The 18,204-nt window shown below is 39.5% G+C and overlaps 1 protein-coding gene across 1 annotated transcript in view; it reads left to right on the top strand.

The window, feature by feature from the left end:
- Positions 1-18,204, top strand: part of arhgap28 (Rho GTPase activating protein 28) — a 52,426-nt gene that overhangs the window by 28,615 nt on the left and 5,607 nt on the right. Inside the window, exons 4-11 of the mRNA XM_056243558.1 lie at positions 1,995-2,067; positions 2,832-3,004; positions 4,812-4,977; positions 5,947-6,038; positions 12,157-12,234; positions 12,985-13,144; positions 13,942-14,024; positions 17,358-17,555. Coding sequence (XP_056099533.1) covers positions 1,995-2,067; positions 2,832-3,004; positions 4,812-4,977; positions 5,947-6,038; positions 12,157-12,234; positions 12,985-13,144; positions 13,942-14,024; positions 17,358-17,555 — 1,023 coding nt within the window. The remainder of the gene's footprint in view (positions 1-1,994; positions 2,068-2,831; positions 3,005-4,811; positions 4,978-5,946; positions 6,039-12,156; positions 12,235-12,984; positions 13,145-13,941; positions 14,025-17,357; positions 17,556-18,204) is intronic.

Genomic DNA, 18,204 nt, shown 5'->3' with positions numbered 1-18,204 from the left:
CTGTGGTTTCTGTTAGATTTAGAGGAAGTGTGGTCAGTAACTGGTCAGACATATAGACAGACAGTCAGACAGACAGATAGTCAGACAGATAGACAGACAGACAGACAGACAGTCAGACAGACAGACAGACAGACAGTCAGATAGACAGACAGATAGTCAGATAGACAGACAGTCAGACAGACAGACAGTCAGATAGACAGATAGTCAGACAGACAGATAGTCAGACAGATAGACAGACAGACAGACAGACAGTCAGACAGACAGACAGACAGACAGTCAGATAGACAGACAGATAGTCAGATAGACAGACAGTCAGACAGACAGACAGACAGACAGTCAGATAGACAGATAGTCAGACAGACAGATAGACAGACAGACAGATAGTCAGATAGACAGACAGTCAGACAGACAGACAGTCAGATAGACAGACATACATTCAGATAGACAGACAGTCAGATAGACAGACAGATAGTCAGATAGACAGACAGTCTGATAGACAGACAGTCAGACAGACAGACAGACAGACAGTCAGATAGACAGACAGATAGTCAGATAGACAGACAGTCAGACAGACAGACAGACAGACAGTCAGATAGACAGATAGTCAGACAGACAGATAGACAGACAGACAGATAGTCAGATAGACAGACAGTCAGACAGACAGACAGTCAGATAGACAGACATACATTCAGATAGACAGACAGTCAGATAGACAGACAGATAGTCAGATAGACAGACAGTCTGATAGACAGACAGATAGACAGACAGACAGTCAGACAGATAGACAGTCAGATAGACAGACAGATAGACAGTCAGATAGACAGACAGACAGTCAGATAGACAGACAGACAGTCAGATAGAAAGACAGATAGACAGTCAGATAGACAGACAGACAGTCAGATAGACAGTCAGATAGACAGACAGTCAGATAGACATTCAGATAGACAGATAGACAGACAGACAGTCAGATAGACAGACAGTCAGATAGACAGACAGACATTCAGATAGACAGACAGATAGTCAGACAGACATTCAGATAGACAGACAGATAGTCAGATAGACAGACAGTCAGATAGACATTCAGATAGACTCTCAGAAAGACAGATAGACATTCAGATAGACAGACAGTCAGAAAGACAGTCAGAAAGACAGTCAGATAGACAGACAGAGACAGTCAGATAGACAGACAGTCAGATAGACATTCAGATAGACAGACATTCAGATAGACAGACACAGTCAGATAGACAGACAGATAGACAGTCAGATAGACTGACAGACATTCAGATAGACAGACATTCAGATAGACAGATAGACAGACAGTCAGATAGACAGACAGACATTCAGATAGACAGACAGACAGTCAGATAGACAGACAGACAGACAGTCAGATAGACATTCAGATAGACAGACAGACAGACAGTCAGATAGACATTCAGATAGACAGACAGTCAGATAGACTCTCAGAAAAACAGTCAGATAGACAGACAGAGACAGTCAGACACAGTCAGATAGATATACAGTCAGACAGATATACAGTCAGATAAACGGTCAGATAGACAGGGTCAGTCAGACAGACAGATGAACAGCACACAGTGTTGAGGGTGAATCAGTCGTGAGTAACGGTCAGCTGCTCTGACAGCTGAAATATCTCATAATGTGATTGGATATGCAGGAGAGATTCATCAGACCGAAATAGTCCAACAAAAGTGCAGTGTTCAGCAGGACATCCTCTATCCAGACATGATATACGCAGCTCATGCTAACACATGCTAGCTCATGCTGAAATGATGTATATATGACATGTGGGATGCGATGCCCTTTCTGAAGTGCGTTCTTTTCACTTACAAAAAGTACTTGAGAAAGGCCTGTCGCAATCATTGATTACGGGTTATTTGATCAAATCAGAACGTTTACCTCATGAGCGCTCTTTCGGGATCCGTGTGTGTGTGTGTGTGTGTGTGTGATGATGATGATGTCATTGTGTTCTCTTACAGTCGGAACTGACGCCTCCCATTTCTCCAAACGGACAGATCGCTCCCAAACTCCCCCAGTGGAATCCTCCTAAAGGTTGGACAACGTTTGAGCCTCTTCAGATCATACAGTCAAACCATTATTCAGACACCAGATATCAAGTTCACTAGTGTGTGTGCAGGACACGTTAGTTCATTTATGTAAGTGAGGAGAGCAAAATAAAGTAAACAGTGACATTTTATACCCAAATATTCTTCATACAGTGACTACCAGTGACATATTTGGGGCCAGAAATGATTCCTCCACTTTGAGCTGATCATGTTCTGCTGAAGTGTGTTTTCTGTAACTGCTAATGCTCTTTTTACACACAGACTGAACAACATGAAGCATTGCTTGGTCACTGGTTGAGCTAAACTGGTATTATCTAATTGTGTAGTTAAATTTAACAGCTGACAGATATTCAACATAATTCATGTGTGAGAGTCTAGCAGAAGGACGGACAAAACCAGTCAAATATCATATTTCTTGTCATATTTTATTACCATTTTCTAAACTATAGCGAATAAACTGTGAGAAATGTTGACGGAGTCTGAATAAATGTTGGTTTGTTGACTGTATATATTTACATTTAAATGTATTAATTTAGCAGATGCTTTTATCCAAAGTGATTAACAAATGAGGAACATCACATTATATTTATTTACAGTACATGATGAGAAACAGAAGCTAAAGCTGGAGTTATTATTTTAGTGCCTGTGTTTATGGTTTTGCTTTAGGAACATGAGCATTGGTGATTAACTGAGGTTTTAGTGAGGCCTAATGTTGTTTGGTGTAGTGATAATGCATGTTTGTGTGTCCAGTTGCTCCGCCGTGTTCGCTCTTCACTCCGCCGGACAGTAAGAGCTCCAGCAGCGGACCCGAGCCCATCGTGTTATCGTTTGACGTGCCGTATTCAGAAGGAGCTCGCGCTCACCGGAAGGGCCGCGAATGCCAAGACTGCAGGAGGATCCGGAAAGACGACAAGGATTTACCGGTGTGTATAAGATCCTTTAGTTTATTTGTATAGCACATTTAAAAACAGCGTGAGATGATCCTGATCTGGTCTCTTCTTGACACTAGACTGTAGGAAAGAGGGCCGTGTCGGTCAAAAATTACAGATTTTTTTTTTTGTCAATGAAATGTAGTATATTTTAGTCTGATAATGTTTTTTATTTAATATTTTGTTTTGTTTTTAGGGGATTTTTTTATACTAAATTATATTTACGCTGTATTTACACTCACCTAAAGGATTATTAGGAACACCATACTAATACTGTGTTTGACCCCCTTTCACCTTCAGAACTGCCTTAATTCTACGTGGCATTGATTCGACAAGGTGCTGAAAGCATTCTTTAGAAATGTTGGCCCATATTGATAGGATAGCATCTTGCAGTTGATGGAGATTTGTGGGATCCACATCCAGGGCACGAAGCTCCCGTTCCACCACATCCCAAAGATGCTCTATTGGGTTGAGATCTGGTGACTGTGGGGGCCATTTTAGTACAGTGAACTCATTGTCATGTTCAAGAAACCAATTTGAAATGATTCGAGCTTTGTGACATGGTGCATTATCCTGCTGGAAGTAGCCATCAGAGGATGGGTACATGGTGGCCATAAAGGGATGGACATGGTCAGAAACAATGCTCAGGTAGGCCGTGGCATTTAAACGATGCCCAATTGGCACTAAGGGGCCTAAAGTGTGCCAAGAAAACATCCCCCACACCATTACACCACCACCACCAGCCTGCACAGTGGTAACAAGGCATGATGGATCCATGTTCTCATTCTGTTTACGCCAAATTCTGACTCTACCATCTGAATGTCTCAACAGAAATCGAGACTCATCAGACCAGGTAACATTTTTCCAGTCTTCAACTGTCCACTTTTGGTGAGCTCTTGCAAATTGTAGCCTCTTTTTCCTATTTGTAGTGGAGATGAGTGGTACCCGGTGGGGTCTTCTGCTGTTGTAGCCCATCCGCCTCAAGGTTATGCGTGTTGTGGCTTCACAAATGCTTTGCTGCATACCTCGGTTGTAACGAGTGGTTATTTCAGTCAAAGTTGCTCTTCTATCAGCTTGAATCAGTCGGCCCATTCTCCTCTGACCTCTAGCATCAACAAGGCATTTTCGCCCACAGGACTGCCGCATACTGGATGTTTTTCCCTTTTCACACCATTCTTTGTAAACCCTAGAAATGGTTGTGCGTGAAAATCCCAGTAACTGAGCAGATTGTGAAATACTCTAAAGAATGCTTTCAGCACCTTGTTGAATCAATGCCACGTAGAATTAAGGCAGTTCTGAAGGTGAAAGGGGGTCCAACACAGTATTAGTATGGTGTTCCTAATAATCCTTTAGGTGAGTGTATAATCCATTTATTAACTTTTTGAGCATAGACCTGAAAATTTAATTTCCAACTTAAACTGTGGTAAATCTTGAATGCTTTAAAGCACAGATTTAAGTTTGATCTCTTTTCAAAGACAAGTGAAAAATGTTTTTAAAAAAGTCAACTTTCAAGTAAAAAGAACAACATTATGAATGTCTTTACTGTCACTTTTGGCCAATTTTAATGCGCCCTTCCTGAATAAAAGTATTATTTTCTTACTGAGCCCAAACGTGTGCATATCAGCTCCAAATAAAACAAACTAAACCCTAACCATGTCATCACGGGAAAGAAATGCGCATTTACCGGCAGTGTTTACCCTTCTGTTGCTTGAAACAAAAACGCAGCATTTACTGAAAGCATTTTGATAGTGAGGTCAGATCAGATGCTGTGGTGTAATGAGGTTTGTGGTGTGTTCTTCAGGCTTTTCAGACAGTGAAGCCCAGACAGGGTGTGACGCGAGTGAACGATCTGTCGTCGGAGGACATCAGGAAGATCGGATACATCTCTCTGATCGAACTGACCACATTCTACGACATCATGGGCATCGAGATGAAGAGGAACCGCGTGGAGCGCAGCAAAGCTCGAGGTGCGTCTCAATCATCCAGACTCTGGACGAAACTGGCTGTTAAAGGGATAGTTCACCCAAAAATGAAAATTAGCCCATGATTTACTCGCCCTCAAGTCATCCTAGGTGTATATAACATTCTTCTTTCAGACTAATACAATCAGAGTTATATTAAAAAATGTCCTGGCTCTTCCAAGCTTTATAATGGCAGTGAATGGCTGTTTCTGTTCTGAAGTCCATAAAAGTGCATCTATCCATGATAAAAGTGCATCTATCCATGATAAAAGTGCATCTATCCATGATAAAAGTGCGCATCTATCCATGATAAAAGTGCATCTATCCATCATAAAAGTGCATCTATCCATCATAAAAGTGCAGCTATCCATCATAAAAGTGCATCTATCCATCATAAAAGTGCATCTGTCCATCATAAAAGTGCATCTATCCATCATAAAAGTGCATCTGTCCATCATAAAAGTGCATCTATCCATGATAAAAGTGCATCTATTCATGATAAAAGTGCATCTATCCATGATAAAAGTGCATCTATCCATCATAAAAGTGCATCTATCCATCATAAAAGTGCATCTATCCATCATGCAATGACAGTCTGATTCTGTTATTCATAATCATAATGTTTGCCGGTGCACTGATTAGGGTGTTTCGGGTCTTTAATCTTCATACACCCTCTGGGTCGCCCGGGTGAGGGTGTATGAAGATTAAAGACCCGAAACACCCTATGACCCCGGGTTCTTCACTGATGACATGTCCAAGTAGCACCAGAAGGTGTATTCAAACTCTTGTTTGCCGGTGCGCTGATTAGGGCATACGTATATTATATAGGCAATTAAAGGCGCATTTTTTATGATTTTTGACTTAAACGCGCGATTAGTCGACTAACGGCTTAACTGAACGACTACTAGTCGACTAGAAACGTCTTTAGTCGAGAACAGCGCTACTACTATTACCGCTGTTGTTTGTTTCCCACAGACAGCGGGATATTCGGCGTTCCTCTTGCTACGCTGCTGGAGAACGACCAGAAGAAATATCCCGGCTCCAGAGTTCCTCTGGTGTTCAGGAAGGTACGTGGCTCTTCTTTCCCTCTTCGGTTGAGACACTGGAATGTTGTGATCAAGATTGTGAGCGCAGGCTTTTCCGGAAAGTTCCTAGTCAGCACTTCTCGCTATCTCACACTATCCTGACCTGGCGGCCCACGCTCCTCTCACTTTCCCAAAAAACAAAGGCGGTGGCCAGAAGTGTTCTGGTTTGTTTTACACGGCTGTCTTGACCTCGATGTTCATGTTTTTAAGTGGAATGAGGGAGGCCGTTTATTGTTTCACTGTTGCACCCCTTCAGGCGCTTGGGAGGTTTACTGAGGGAACGCTTAGAAACAGGATTAAAATAGATGCTTTAATAAACGCTCAGGAGTGAATCAGCTTGTTCCCCAACGCTGTCGGCATTTGTGTTGGGAAACTGGAGACCTGACGGGAAGATACGGAGACTCCCGGAGGGTAGAGATCCAGCGCTGACAGCTGATGAGTCCTGAACTCTTATCAGCCACTGATAAAGACTCTCTGTGTGTCTGAATGAGCTGGAGTCTCAATCATCTCTGTCAGAAAACAACAGCACAACTGCATCCAACAAGACTGTGCTGTTACCATGGTACAAATCCAAAACATATGGTGTTACCATAGTAGATGCCTGCAAAACATGGCGTTATTGTAGAAAACATGGTGTTACTATGGTAAGTGTCCGACAAAATGGTGTTGTTGTAGTAAAAGCCTGGAAAACATGGTGTTACTGTGGTAAAAGTCCAGAAAACATGGTGTCACTGTAGTAAAAGCCTGGAGAACATGGTGTTACTGTAGTAAAAGCCTGGAAAACATGGTGTCACTGTAGTAAAAGCCTGGAAAACATGGTGTTACTGTAGTAAAAGCCTGGAAAACATGGTGTTACTGTAGTAAAAGCCTGGAAAACATGGTGTCACTGTAGTAAAAGTCCAGAAAACATGGTGTTACTGTAGTAAATGTCCAGAAAACATGGTGTCACTGTAGTAAAAGCATGGAAAATATGGTGTTACTGTAGTAAAAGTCCAGAAAATATGGTGTTACTGTAGTAAAAGTCCAGAAAAAATGGTGTTACTGTAGTAAAAGCATGGAAAATATGGTGTTACTGTAGTAAAGTCCAGAAAATATGGTGTTACTGTAGTAAAAGTCCAGAAAACATGGTGTTACTGTAGTAAAAGCCTGGAAAACATGGTGTTACTGTAGTAAAAGCCTGGAAAACATGGTGTCACTGTAGTAAAAGTCCAGAAAACATGGTGTTACTGTAGTAAATGTCCAGAAAACATGGTGTTACTGTAGTAAAGTCCAGAAAATATGGTGTTACTGTAGTAAAATCCTGGAAAACATGGTGTCACTGTAGTAAATGTCCGGAAAACATGGTGTCACTGTGGTAAAAGTCCAGAAAATATGGTGTTACTGTAGTAAAAGTCCAGAAAACATGGTGTTACTGTAGTAAAAGATGGTGTCACTGTAGTAAAAGTCCAGAAAATATGGTGTTACTGTAGTAAAAGTCCAGAAAACATGGTATTACTGTAGTAAAAGCCTGGAAAACATGGTGTTACTGTAGTAAAAACCTGGAAAACATGGTGTCACTGTAGTAAAAGTCCAGAAAATATGGTGTTACTGTAGTAAAAGTCCAGAAAACATGGTGTTACTGTAGTAAAGTCCAGAAAATATGGTGTTACTGTAGTAAAAGTCCAGAAAACATGGTGTTACTGTAGTAAAAGTCCAGAAAACATGGTGTTACTGTAGTAAAAGCCTGGAAAACATGGTGTTACTGTAGTAAAAGCCTGGAAAACATGGTGTTACTGTAGTAAAAGTCCAGAAAACATGGTGTTACTGTAGTAAATGTCCAGAAAACATGGTGTCACTGTAGTAAAAGCATGGAAAATATGGTGTTACTGTAGTAAAAGTCCAGAAAAAATGGTGTTACTGTAGTAAAAGCATGGAAAATATGGTGTTACTGTAGTAAAGTCCAGAAAATATGGTGTTACTGTAGTAAAAGTCCAGAAAACATGGTTTTACTGTAGTAAAAGCCTGGAAAACATGGTGTCACTGTAGTAAAAGTCCAGAAAATATGGTGTTACTGTAGTAAAAGTCCAGAAAACATGGTGTTACTGTAGTAAAAGCCTGGAAAACATGGTGTCACTGTAGTAAAAGTCCAGAAAACATGGTGTTACTGTAGTAAAGTCCAGAAAATATGGTGTTACTGTAGTAAAAGTCCAGAAAACATGGTGTTACTGTAGTAAAAGCCTGGAAAATATGGTGTTACTGTAGTAAAAGTCCAGAAAATATGGCGTCACTGTAGTAAAAGTCCAGAAAACATGGTGTTACTGTAGTAAAGTCCAGAAAATATGGTGTTACTGTAGTAAAAGTCCAGAAAACATGGTGTTACTGTAGTAAAAGCCTGGAAAATAGGGTGTTACTGTAGTAAAAGCCTGGAAAACATGGTGTTACTGTAGTAAAAGCCTGGAAAACATGGTGTCACTGTAGTAAAAGTCCAGAAAACATGGTGTCACTGTAGTAAAAGCCTGGAAAACATGGTGTTACTGTAGTAAAGTCCAGAAAATATGGTGTTACTGTAGTAAAAGTCCAGAAAACATGGTGTCACTGTAGTAAAAGCATGGAAAATGTGGTGTCACTGTAGTAAAAGTCCAGAAAACATGGTGTTACTGTAGTAAATGTCCAGAAAACATGGTGTCACTGTAGTAAAAGCATGGAAAATATGGTGTTACTGTAGTAAAAGTCCAGAAAATATGGTGTTACTGTAGTAAAAGTCCAGAAAATATGGTGTCACTGTAGTAAATGTCCAGAAAAATGGTGTTACTGTAGTAAAAGTCCAGAAAACATGGTGTTACTGTAGTAAAAGTCCAGAAAACATGGTGTTACTGTAGTAAAAGCCTGGAAAACATGGTGTTACTGTAGTAAACGTGGTGTTACTGTAGTAAATGTCCAGAAAACATGGTGTCACTGTAGTAAAAGTCCAGAAAATATGGTGTTACTGTAGTAAAAGTCCAGAAAACATGGTGTTACTGTAGTAAAAGTCCAGAAAACATGGTGTTACTGTAGTAAAAGCCTGGAAAACATGGTGTTACTGTAGTAAAAGTCCAGAAAACATGGTGTTACTGTAGTAAAAGCCTGGAAAACATGGTGTTACTGTAGTAAAAGCCTGGAAAACATGGTGTCACTGTAGTAAAAGCCTGGAAAACATGGTGTCACTGTAGTAAAAGTCCAGAAAATATGGTGTTACTGTAGTAAAAGTCCAGAAAACATGGTGTTACTGTAGTAAAGTCCAGAAAACATGGTGTTACTGTAGTAAAAGCCTGGAAAACATGGTGTCACTGTAGTAAAAGTCCAGAAAACATGGTGTTACTGTAGTAAAGTCCAGAAAATATGGTGTTACTGTAGTAAAAGTCCAGAAAATATGGTGTTACTGTAGTAAAAGTCCAGAAAATATGGTGTCACTGTAGTAAAAGTCCAGAAAACATGGTTTTACTGTAGTAAAAGCCTGGAAAACATGGTGTCACTGTAGTAAAAGTCCAGAAAATATGGTGTTACTGTAGTAAAAGTCCAGAAAACATGGTGTTACTGTAGTAAAAGCCTGGAAAACATGGTGTCACTGTAGTAAAAGTCCAGAAAACATGGTGTTACTGTAGTAAAGTCCAGAAAATATGGTGTTACTGTAGTAAAAGTCCAGAAAACATGGTGTTACTGTAGTAAAAGCCTGGAAAATATGGTGTTACTGTAGTAAAAGTCCAGAAAATATGGCGTCACTGTAGTAAAAGTCCAGAAAACATGGTGTTACTGTAGTAAAGTCCAGAAAATATGGTGTTACTGTAGTAAAAGTCCAGAAAACATGGTGTTACTGTAGTAAAAGCCTGGAAAATATGGTGTTACTGTAGTAAAAGCCTGGAAAACATGGTGTTACTGTAGTAAAAGCCTGGAAAACATGGTGTCACTGTAGTAAAAGTCCAGAAAACATGGTGTCACTGTAGTAAAAGCCTGGAAAACATGGTGTTACTGTAGTAAAGTCCAGAAAATATGGTGTTACTGTAGTAAAAGTCCAGAAAACATGGTGTTACTGTAGTAAATGTCCAGAAAACATGGTGTTACTGTAGTAAAAGCCTGGAAAACATGGTGTTACTGTAGTAAACGTGGTGTTACTGTAGTAAAAGTCCAGAAAACATGGTGTTACTGTAGTAAAAGTCCAGAAAACATGGTGTTACTGTAGTAAAAGTCCAGAAAACATGGTGTTACTGTAGTAAAAGCCTGGAAAACATGGTGTTACTGTAGTAAACGTGGTGTTACTGTAGTAAAAGTCCAGAAAACATGGTGTCACTGTAGTAAAAGTCCAGAAAATATGGTGTTACTGTAGTAAAAGTCCAGAAAACATGGTGTTACTGTAGTAAAAGATGCTGTCACTGTAGTAAAAGTCCAGAAAATATGGTGTTACTGTAGTAAAAGTCCAGAAAACATGGTGTTACTGTAGTAAAAGCCTGGAAAACATGGTGTTACTGTAGTAAAAGCCTGGAAAACATGGTGTTACTGTAGTAAAAGCCTGGAAAACATGGTGTCACTGTAGTAAAAGTCCAGAAAATATGGTGTTACTGTAGTAAAAGTCCAGAAAACATGGTGTTACTGTAGTAAAGTCCAGAAAACATGGTGTTACTGTAGTAAAAGCCTGGAAAACATGGTGTCACTGTAGTAAAAGTCCAGAAAACATGGTGTTACTGTAGTAAAGTCCAGAAAATATGGTGTTACTGTAGTAAAAGTCCAGAAAATATGGTGTTACTGTAGTAAAAGTCCAGAAAATATGGTGTCACTGTAGTAAAAGTCCAGAAAATATGGTGTCACTGTAGTAAAAGTCCAGAAAACATGGTGTTACTGTAGTAAAGTCCAGAAAATATGGTGTTACTGTAGTAAAAGTCCAGAAAACATGGTGTTACTGTAGTAAAAGCCTGGGAAATATGGTGTTACTGTAGTAAAAGCCTGGAAAACATGGTGTTACTGTAGTAAAAGCCTGGAAAACATGGTGTCACTGTAGTAAAAGTCCAGAAAACATGGTGTCACTGTAGTAAAAGCCTGGAAAACATGGTGTTACTGTAGTAAAGTCCAGAAAATATGGTGTTACTGTAGTAAAAGTCCAGAAAACATGGTGTCACTGTAGTAAAAGCATGGAAAATGTGGTGTCACTGTAGTAAAAGTCCAGAAAACATGGTGTCACTGTAGTAAAAGCATGGAAAATATGGTGTTACTGTAGTAAAAGTCCAGAAAATATGGTGTTACTGTAGTAAAAGTCCAGAAAATATGGTGTCACTGTAGTAAATGTCCAGAAAAATGGTGTTACTGTAGTAAAAGTCCAGAAAACATGGTGTTACTGTAGTAAAAGCCTGGAAAATATGGTGTTACTGTAGTAAAAGTCCAGAAAATATGGTGTCACTGTAGTAAAAGTCCAGAAAACATGGTGTTACTGTAGTAAAGTCCAGAAAATATGGTGTTACTGTAGTAAAAGTCCAGAAAACATGGTGTTACTGTAGTAAAAGCCTGGAAAATATGGTGTTACTGTAGTAAAAGCCTGGAAAACATGGTGTTACTGTAGTAAAAGCCTGGAAAACATGGTATCACTGTAGTAAAAGTCCAGAAAACATGGTGTCACTGTAGTAAAAGCCTGGAAAACATGGTGTTACTGTAGTAAAGTCCAGAATATATGGTGTTACTGTAGTAAAAGTCCAGAAAACATGGTGTCACTGTAGTAAAAGCATGGAAAATGTGGTGTCACTGTAGTAAAAGTCCAGAAAACATGGTGTTACTGTAGTAAATGTCCAGAAAACATGGTGTCACTGTAGTAAAAGCATGGAAAATATGGTGTAAAAGTCCAGAAAATATGGTGTTACTGTAGTAAAAGTCCAGAAAATATGGTGTCACTGTAGTAAATGTCCAGAAAACATGGTGTTACTGTAGTAAATGTCCAGAAAACAGTGTTACTGTAGTAAAAGTTCAGAAAACATGGTGTTTCTATGGTAAATTTCAAGAATACTTGGTGTTCTTGTAGTTAAAGTCCAGAAAGCCATGTTAATATCCAGCACGTGTGTTTGTGTGTCTCATGTGATAATGTTTATTGTGTTTCTGTTTTCAGTTGTTGTCTAAACTGGAGCAGACGGGGTTACAGACGGAGGGAATCCTCAGAGTCCCGGGATCAGCATCCAGAGTAAAGGTAAATTACCCATCATCCCTGCAGAGGAACACGGCCTGGTCCAGTGCTGGTGCTGTTTTGCTCAGTAAAACATCCGTAAAGCATCTGACCTGGATTTCTCCCACTGATTCCAGCTTTAATTTAATTTTAATTCAGTGTTATTTGACCAGTTCATCAACTGATGAATTTGGCCACGAGTAACTCCTGCTGGTTTCATGTCAAGTCACGTCACCTTCATTTATACAGCGCTTTAACAATATAGAGTTTCACAGCAGCTTTACAGTGATAACAGGAGATTACAGTAACAGAGATTGTTTAGGCTTTACAGCAGATCTAGAATAAAGTTATTGTCCAGATAAAGTTAGTTTTGATTGTTTCACTTCCATTGCAAAGATCATTAGTTATTACCTTGGGGCTGTTTAGAAATAGAAAACCCTTAATGTGTTCTGGCCGCTCATTCGCACAACAGTGTTTGCTGCTCGAGAACGCAAACCTTGAAATAGGTTCCAAGGTGCAAGCGTTATTTTTTTGTTTGAAAAGCGCTATCATCTCCGCGTAACCTTCAAAAACGCGAATCTGTGAAACCGCTGACGGCGTGCACATGCGTATCACGTGTTTAGTCTATAGTTATGCATGTTTGTGTATATATATATATATATATATATATGTGTGCAGGCGTGTAGTCCTTCTTTACAAACTGACCTCAACAAATTTCTTGTCTGGCCTTAAAAATTCCTAATATTCATAAACTCATGTGTTTGTCCTCCACAGCACCTGCGTCAGGAGCTGGAGTTGAAGTTCTACGAGGATCGCTTCGACTGGGATCAGGTGCGTCAGAACGACGCGGCGGGTTTGTTGAAGATGTTTATCCGCGAGCTGCCGTATCCTTTGCTAACCCAACAACATCTGCCAGCGTTCACAGCGGCTCAGAGTGAGTCTGAACACACACACACACACACACACACGAGTCCGCCAGTAGCCGCGTTGCCATTACAGACTTGCGCCAAACTTTTGCGATATTTTCTAAATGTCGATAAAAAACAATTGGGTAAAGACCGCGTTTGCATTAACCGATGTTATGCGACTAAAACATAATGTTTTCCTCTTGTGATAAGTCATTCCAACAATTATAGCAATGGATGTCGGTAGATTTACATCCCAGCCACCGCAGTTTTATTTTTAACCGAAGGTAAATTTCTCGTTGGCCAGATGACCTTTAAATGCGCAAAAACTGTTTCCATTGCAGTTTTCCAAGCTTTAATGGCAAGGAAAGGCCCTTATACTTGAGGAGTTTCTCCCTCATTTCTGAGGAGTTTCTCCCTCATTTCTGCTTCCAGCTCTTGATTGTGGCCTTTCTTTGTTGTTTAGAATCCAGTATTCCTGTAACACTTTTGTCTTTTATGAGTTTAATTAAGAACTCTGTCTCGTTTTCTGTCCAAACACACTGCGCCTTCTTTAAAGAATGATACATTTCTCGTTCGCCAGATGACCTGTACATGCGCAAAAACTGTTTCCATCGCAGTTTTGCGAAATATTCCTTTTTCGAATTGCCTGAAAAACCTCCTCATGCGAGCGTAAAAACCTTTTTGCGATAAATGGGAGTTTTTGCGAAATTGACGTGTTTCCATTGGGGTGTATTTTCAATTTGCGCAGTTTGAAGGGTAATGTAAACGCGGCGAGTGTCTGTTCAGAGTCACTCATCTCTCTCTCTCTCTGTCTGTGTGTCAGGTATCTCGTCCCCCAAACACCAGATTCAGGCTCTTCATCTTCTCATCATGCTGCTTCCCGAAGCCAACAGAGACACGCTGAAGGTCTGTTCATCTCCACACGCTGTTTATGAAGATCAGCAGCTCAATAATACGGGTGTAACGAGACCCTCATGTCACGATTCATACATATCACGACGACACTGAACTCACGATACTTAATTACTGCGATACTCCAAGACATATGATACAAGGTTAACAAAAAATGTAATGTTGATTAAAATGCTAAATTCGGTATTACATTGTGTGTGTAAATGAATATCTTGGACTTGGTGCTGAAACCCAAAGCACAGGACAATAGAGACACCAGAATAACAATATTCATGATTCTGAAGCTGAAAACACAGATTATTGTAGATGAATATGCTTGATCTCTGACACTGACTAGATATATTTATAATAATGTCGGACACTTTTACTGGAAACATCAGATATTTGTCATAATCAGGAGCCACAAATATTATAATAGTATATATAGTAGTTTAATGTAGTACTGACACTAAAACTTTTTATTTTGGGTGAACTATCCACGATACATATTGTTGCATTTTTGTATTGCGATATATTATGACACTCCTACTAAATAAAAGCTTTTTGACTCCAACACCACTCATTTTCAAAGACAATAAAAGGCCCTCGATGTATTTATCATACTTTGCTATAATGACATTTTCAAACCGTTTATTTACTGAAACTATGACTGGCGGTAATTTTAAATAATTAAATAATATAATTATAAATATCCATTATTCATTATTATAGTTAACTAAAACCATAAAAAACATTTCCGTTACTTGAAATATAATGTTATCTGAAATAAAATAAAATAAATAAAAAACAGTTGCCAAAGCAACATTTCCCATTTTCATTTAGTTTAAAGTAACAACAGGTAGTTTTTTGCTCTCGGGCTCCCCCTACAGTTGGGAAACAGTATTGTCCTCTACTACTGTCGTAAACTCTGTCATCCTACATGCACGTGCAATTGTTGACAACCACGATAGCCCTGAACACTGTAGGAGGAGGTCACATGCAGGTGTTCTGCTTGCGTCGCGTGTGAAATGTCTTCATCCCAGGTACAGTGGCATATATTTCAGCATGTCATATGAATATAATTTCATGGGTTTTCTTTTTTTCTAACGACAAATGATCGCGATGCTCACGTTTACAAGCCAGCGTCATTATAGTAGCCTAGTCTATTGGTTACCGTTTTACTGAATCTATATGATACTTCAATGCAATGTTTGAGTGGTTGATAATAACCATATATCGTCAATATTATAATATCAAGCTACCATAAATGAATCTGCAAATTTTACAAATCGATTTGCATTATAGCTTGAGGCAAGACAAATAAACAAATATCACAGACATGTTAGGTATCCTAAAATATGATTTTATTAATAATCTTCCTCCTTTCTTTGTACATGTTGAGTAGACTACACTTTTTAGGTCAAACATTTGCTATTTGCATTTCATCGATTGCAAAGTTCAAATCAGAACGAGAATACTAGCGATAGCTAACCATCAAAAACTAGAATATCGTCTACTAGCTACCAGATTGATAATTCGCTACTACTCTAGCGAATTAGAGAGGTTAGAGAGAGGCATTCTTTTTTCGATGGAGGGTTCGATGCTCCCTGCACACGCAAGGTCTCTCGCTCGCTTTCTCTCTCTGCCGTCCGCGCGCGTTGGAGCACAGTCTCTGTCTCGCGTGCGCGCTCGCTCTAGATTCCGGGAGATTTGAACTAATTTGCGGTATAACTTGTCGATCACGAGTGGCTCAACAGGTAGATCTATAGATAAACTCATCTTTCAGGCATTTGACCGACCGGGTTGACAATTTAGCGTGAGAAACCGGGGGTGTGGCGTGCGTGTGAGCGTGTGAAACCAATCAAATGCGGGTGTCTCACGGCCAATGCGTGAGAGTTGGCAGCTCTGCAATGTTGATCCTCGTTCTGCCTTTAACGCGATCACTTTCTCTTTTTCTCTTTTTGCTTTGCTCCGATAAAACCTTTGCTTTCTTGTTTTTCTGTGCTGCTTCGGCCATGACTATAACATTTGGCTCGCAAGTCCGATTTTAAGGAAGTGGTGGTGGAAGTGACGTATATGCCGTAAAGTAGTCGAATTGTGTAGTTCTCTTTGTTCGCCGGTTACTACCCGAAACCCGAAGTTTAAAAGTACGATTAAAAACGCTACAGACCCCGTCAGGCTATGGGAGACGTGTCATTCAACCTATTGTAAGTCGATGTACCATCACAAGAGACTTGGAAATATATTATGAAGGTTGAAAAGTTACCTGTTGTTACTTTAACTTGATATATTAAAATAACTAAAACATAAATGAATAAAACAAAATGGACATATTTAACAAAAAACAATAACTAATAAAAACACACAACATTTTTTTTCTAAAATTTAAATATAAAAAAACATATATAATAGTATCTCAATGATACTTAAATCAAATAACACTTGCTCACAGTTTACGCTTTATATTCCCAATGATAAATTATAGTTTGTGGTTTTTAGAATAAGTTTTTACTCACAATAGCCAAACACTTATTATGGAGCTTGAAATGTATATGAATGTGTTCACAAAACATTATATCCAGGATCAGGAGAACCAAGTAAAAAATACAAAAAATGCTGTTAAAATGAGAAATATGATTTCAGCTTAATCTTCATTTTTAGCTTATTTTAAAGCTCGAGAACGGCTGCTTTAAGGTCCGATTTCTCCCCAGACATGAGCTCAATCTGACAAAATCTGGCATTTATAAAAACAGATCTATGGAAGTTAAGATAGAATAAAAAAACAAGGTTTTTTTTAATCTTAAAAGTGTTCTGTGGTTTAGTGTAAATAAAACAGTATGAGTCTATGGAATGTCCCTATGTAGAGAACTGAGTGTGTGTGAAGTATTTAAATACGGTAAACATGTTCTCAGGTGAAGTTGATGAACCGGTCGGACGAGCGGCATGAATTTGTGATGACACACGCACACTCTCTCTCTCACACACACACACACACACACACACACACACACAGACGAGAGAGAGAATCAGGCCTGTTTGACGTCATGTTTTGTGCCCATATTCTCATGTTGGAGATTCAGCACTGATTCTGTTCCTACTGAACTCTCTCTCTCACACACACACACACACACACACACACACTGCTGAAATCTGCTGAAAACGCAGCACAGATGCAGTAGACGTTATTTACCCTGAAGCTTAGAAGCAGAGGTCACGGGTTCGACTGAAGCTTCGATGCAGCGCGAGTCAGATTTATGCATGTTTCCAGAGAAAATTCCTGTTTGGAGTTTGTTCGAATTCTCTAGTAATATAAATAAACCTGCTGATGTGTGCGATGTTTGTTCTCAGGCTCTCCTGGAGTTCCTGAGAAAGGTGGTGGCGTACGAGGAGAAGAACCGCATGAGTCTGTGGAACGTCTCCATGATCGTAGCGCCAAATCTCTTCACTTTCCGCGGGAAGAACGCCAAACAGGAGGAGATGCAGATCGCCGTTGCTGCCGCCCAACTCGTGCGTCTCCTCATTACCCATCAGGACCTGCTGTGGACGGTGAGCATCTGCAGCTGCATTAGCCACGTGATCGCTTCATATCCAGAAATATTCAAAAAAGTGTGGACAACCTGGGGTTACTGTAGTAAAAGCCTGGAAACATGGTGTTACTGTAGTAAAAGCCTGGAAACATGGTGTTACTGTAGTAAACGTGGTGTTACTGTAGTAAAAGTCCAGAAAACATGGTGTTACTGTAGTAAAAGTTCAGAAATCATGGTGTTACTGTAGTAAAAGCCTGGAAACATGGTGTTACTGTAGTAAAAGCCTGGAAACATGGTTTTACTGTAGTAAACGTGGTGTTACTGTAGTAAAAGCCTGGAAACATGGTGTTACTGTAGTAAAAGTTCAGAAATCATGGTGTTACTGTAGTAAAAGCCTGGAAACATGGTGTTACTGTAGTAAAAGCCTGGAAACATGGTGTTACTGTAGTAAACGTGGTGTTACTGTAGTAAAAGTCCAGAAAACATGGTGTTACTGTAGTAAAAGTTCAGAAATCATGGTGTTACTGTAGTAAAAGCCTGGAAACATGGTGTTACTGTAGTAAAAGTCCAGAAAACATGGTGTTACTGTAGTAAAAGTTCAGAAATCATGGTGTTACTGTAGTAAAAGCCTGGAAACATGGTGTTACTGTAGTAAAAGTTCAGAAATC

This window comes from Rhinichthys klamathensis, unplaced genomic scaffold (assembly GCF_029890125.1).
Source record: "Rhinichthys klamathensis goyatoka isolate OS25496 unplaced genomic scaffold, OSU_Roscu_1.1 h1tg000808l_1, whole genome shotgun sequence".
NCBI classification, from domain to species: domain Eukaryota; kingdom Metazoa; phylum Chordata; class Actinopteri; order Cypriniformes; family Leuciscidae; genus Rhinichthys; species Rhinichthys klamathensis.
This window is presented reverse-complemented; position numbering and strand designations above follow the sequence as displayed.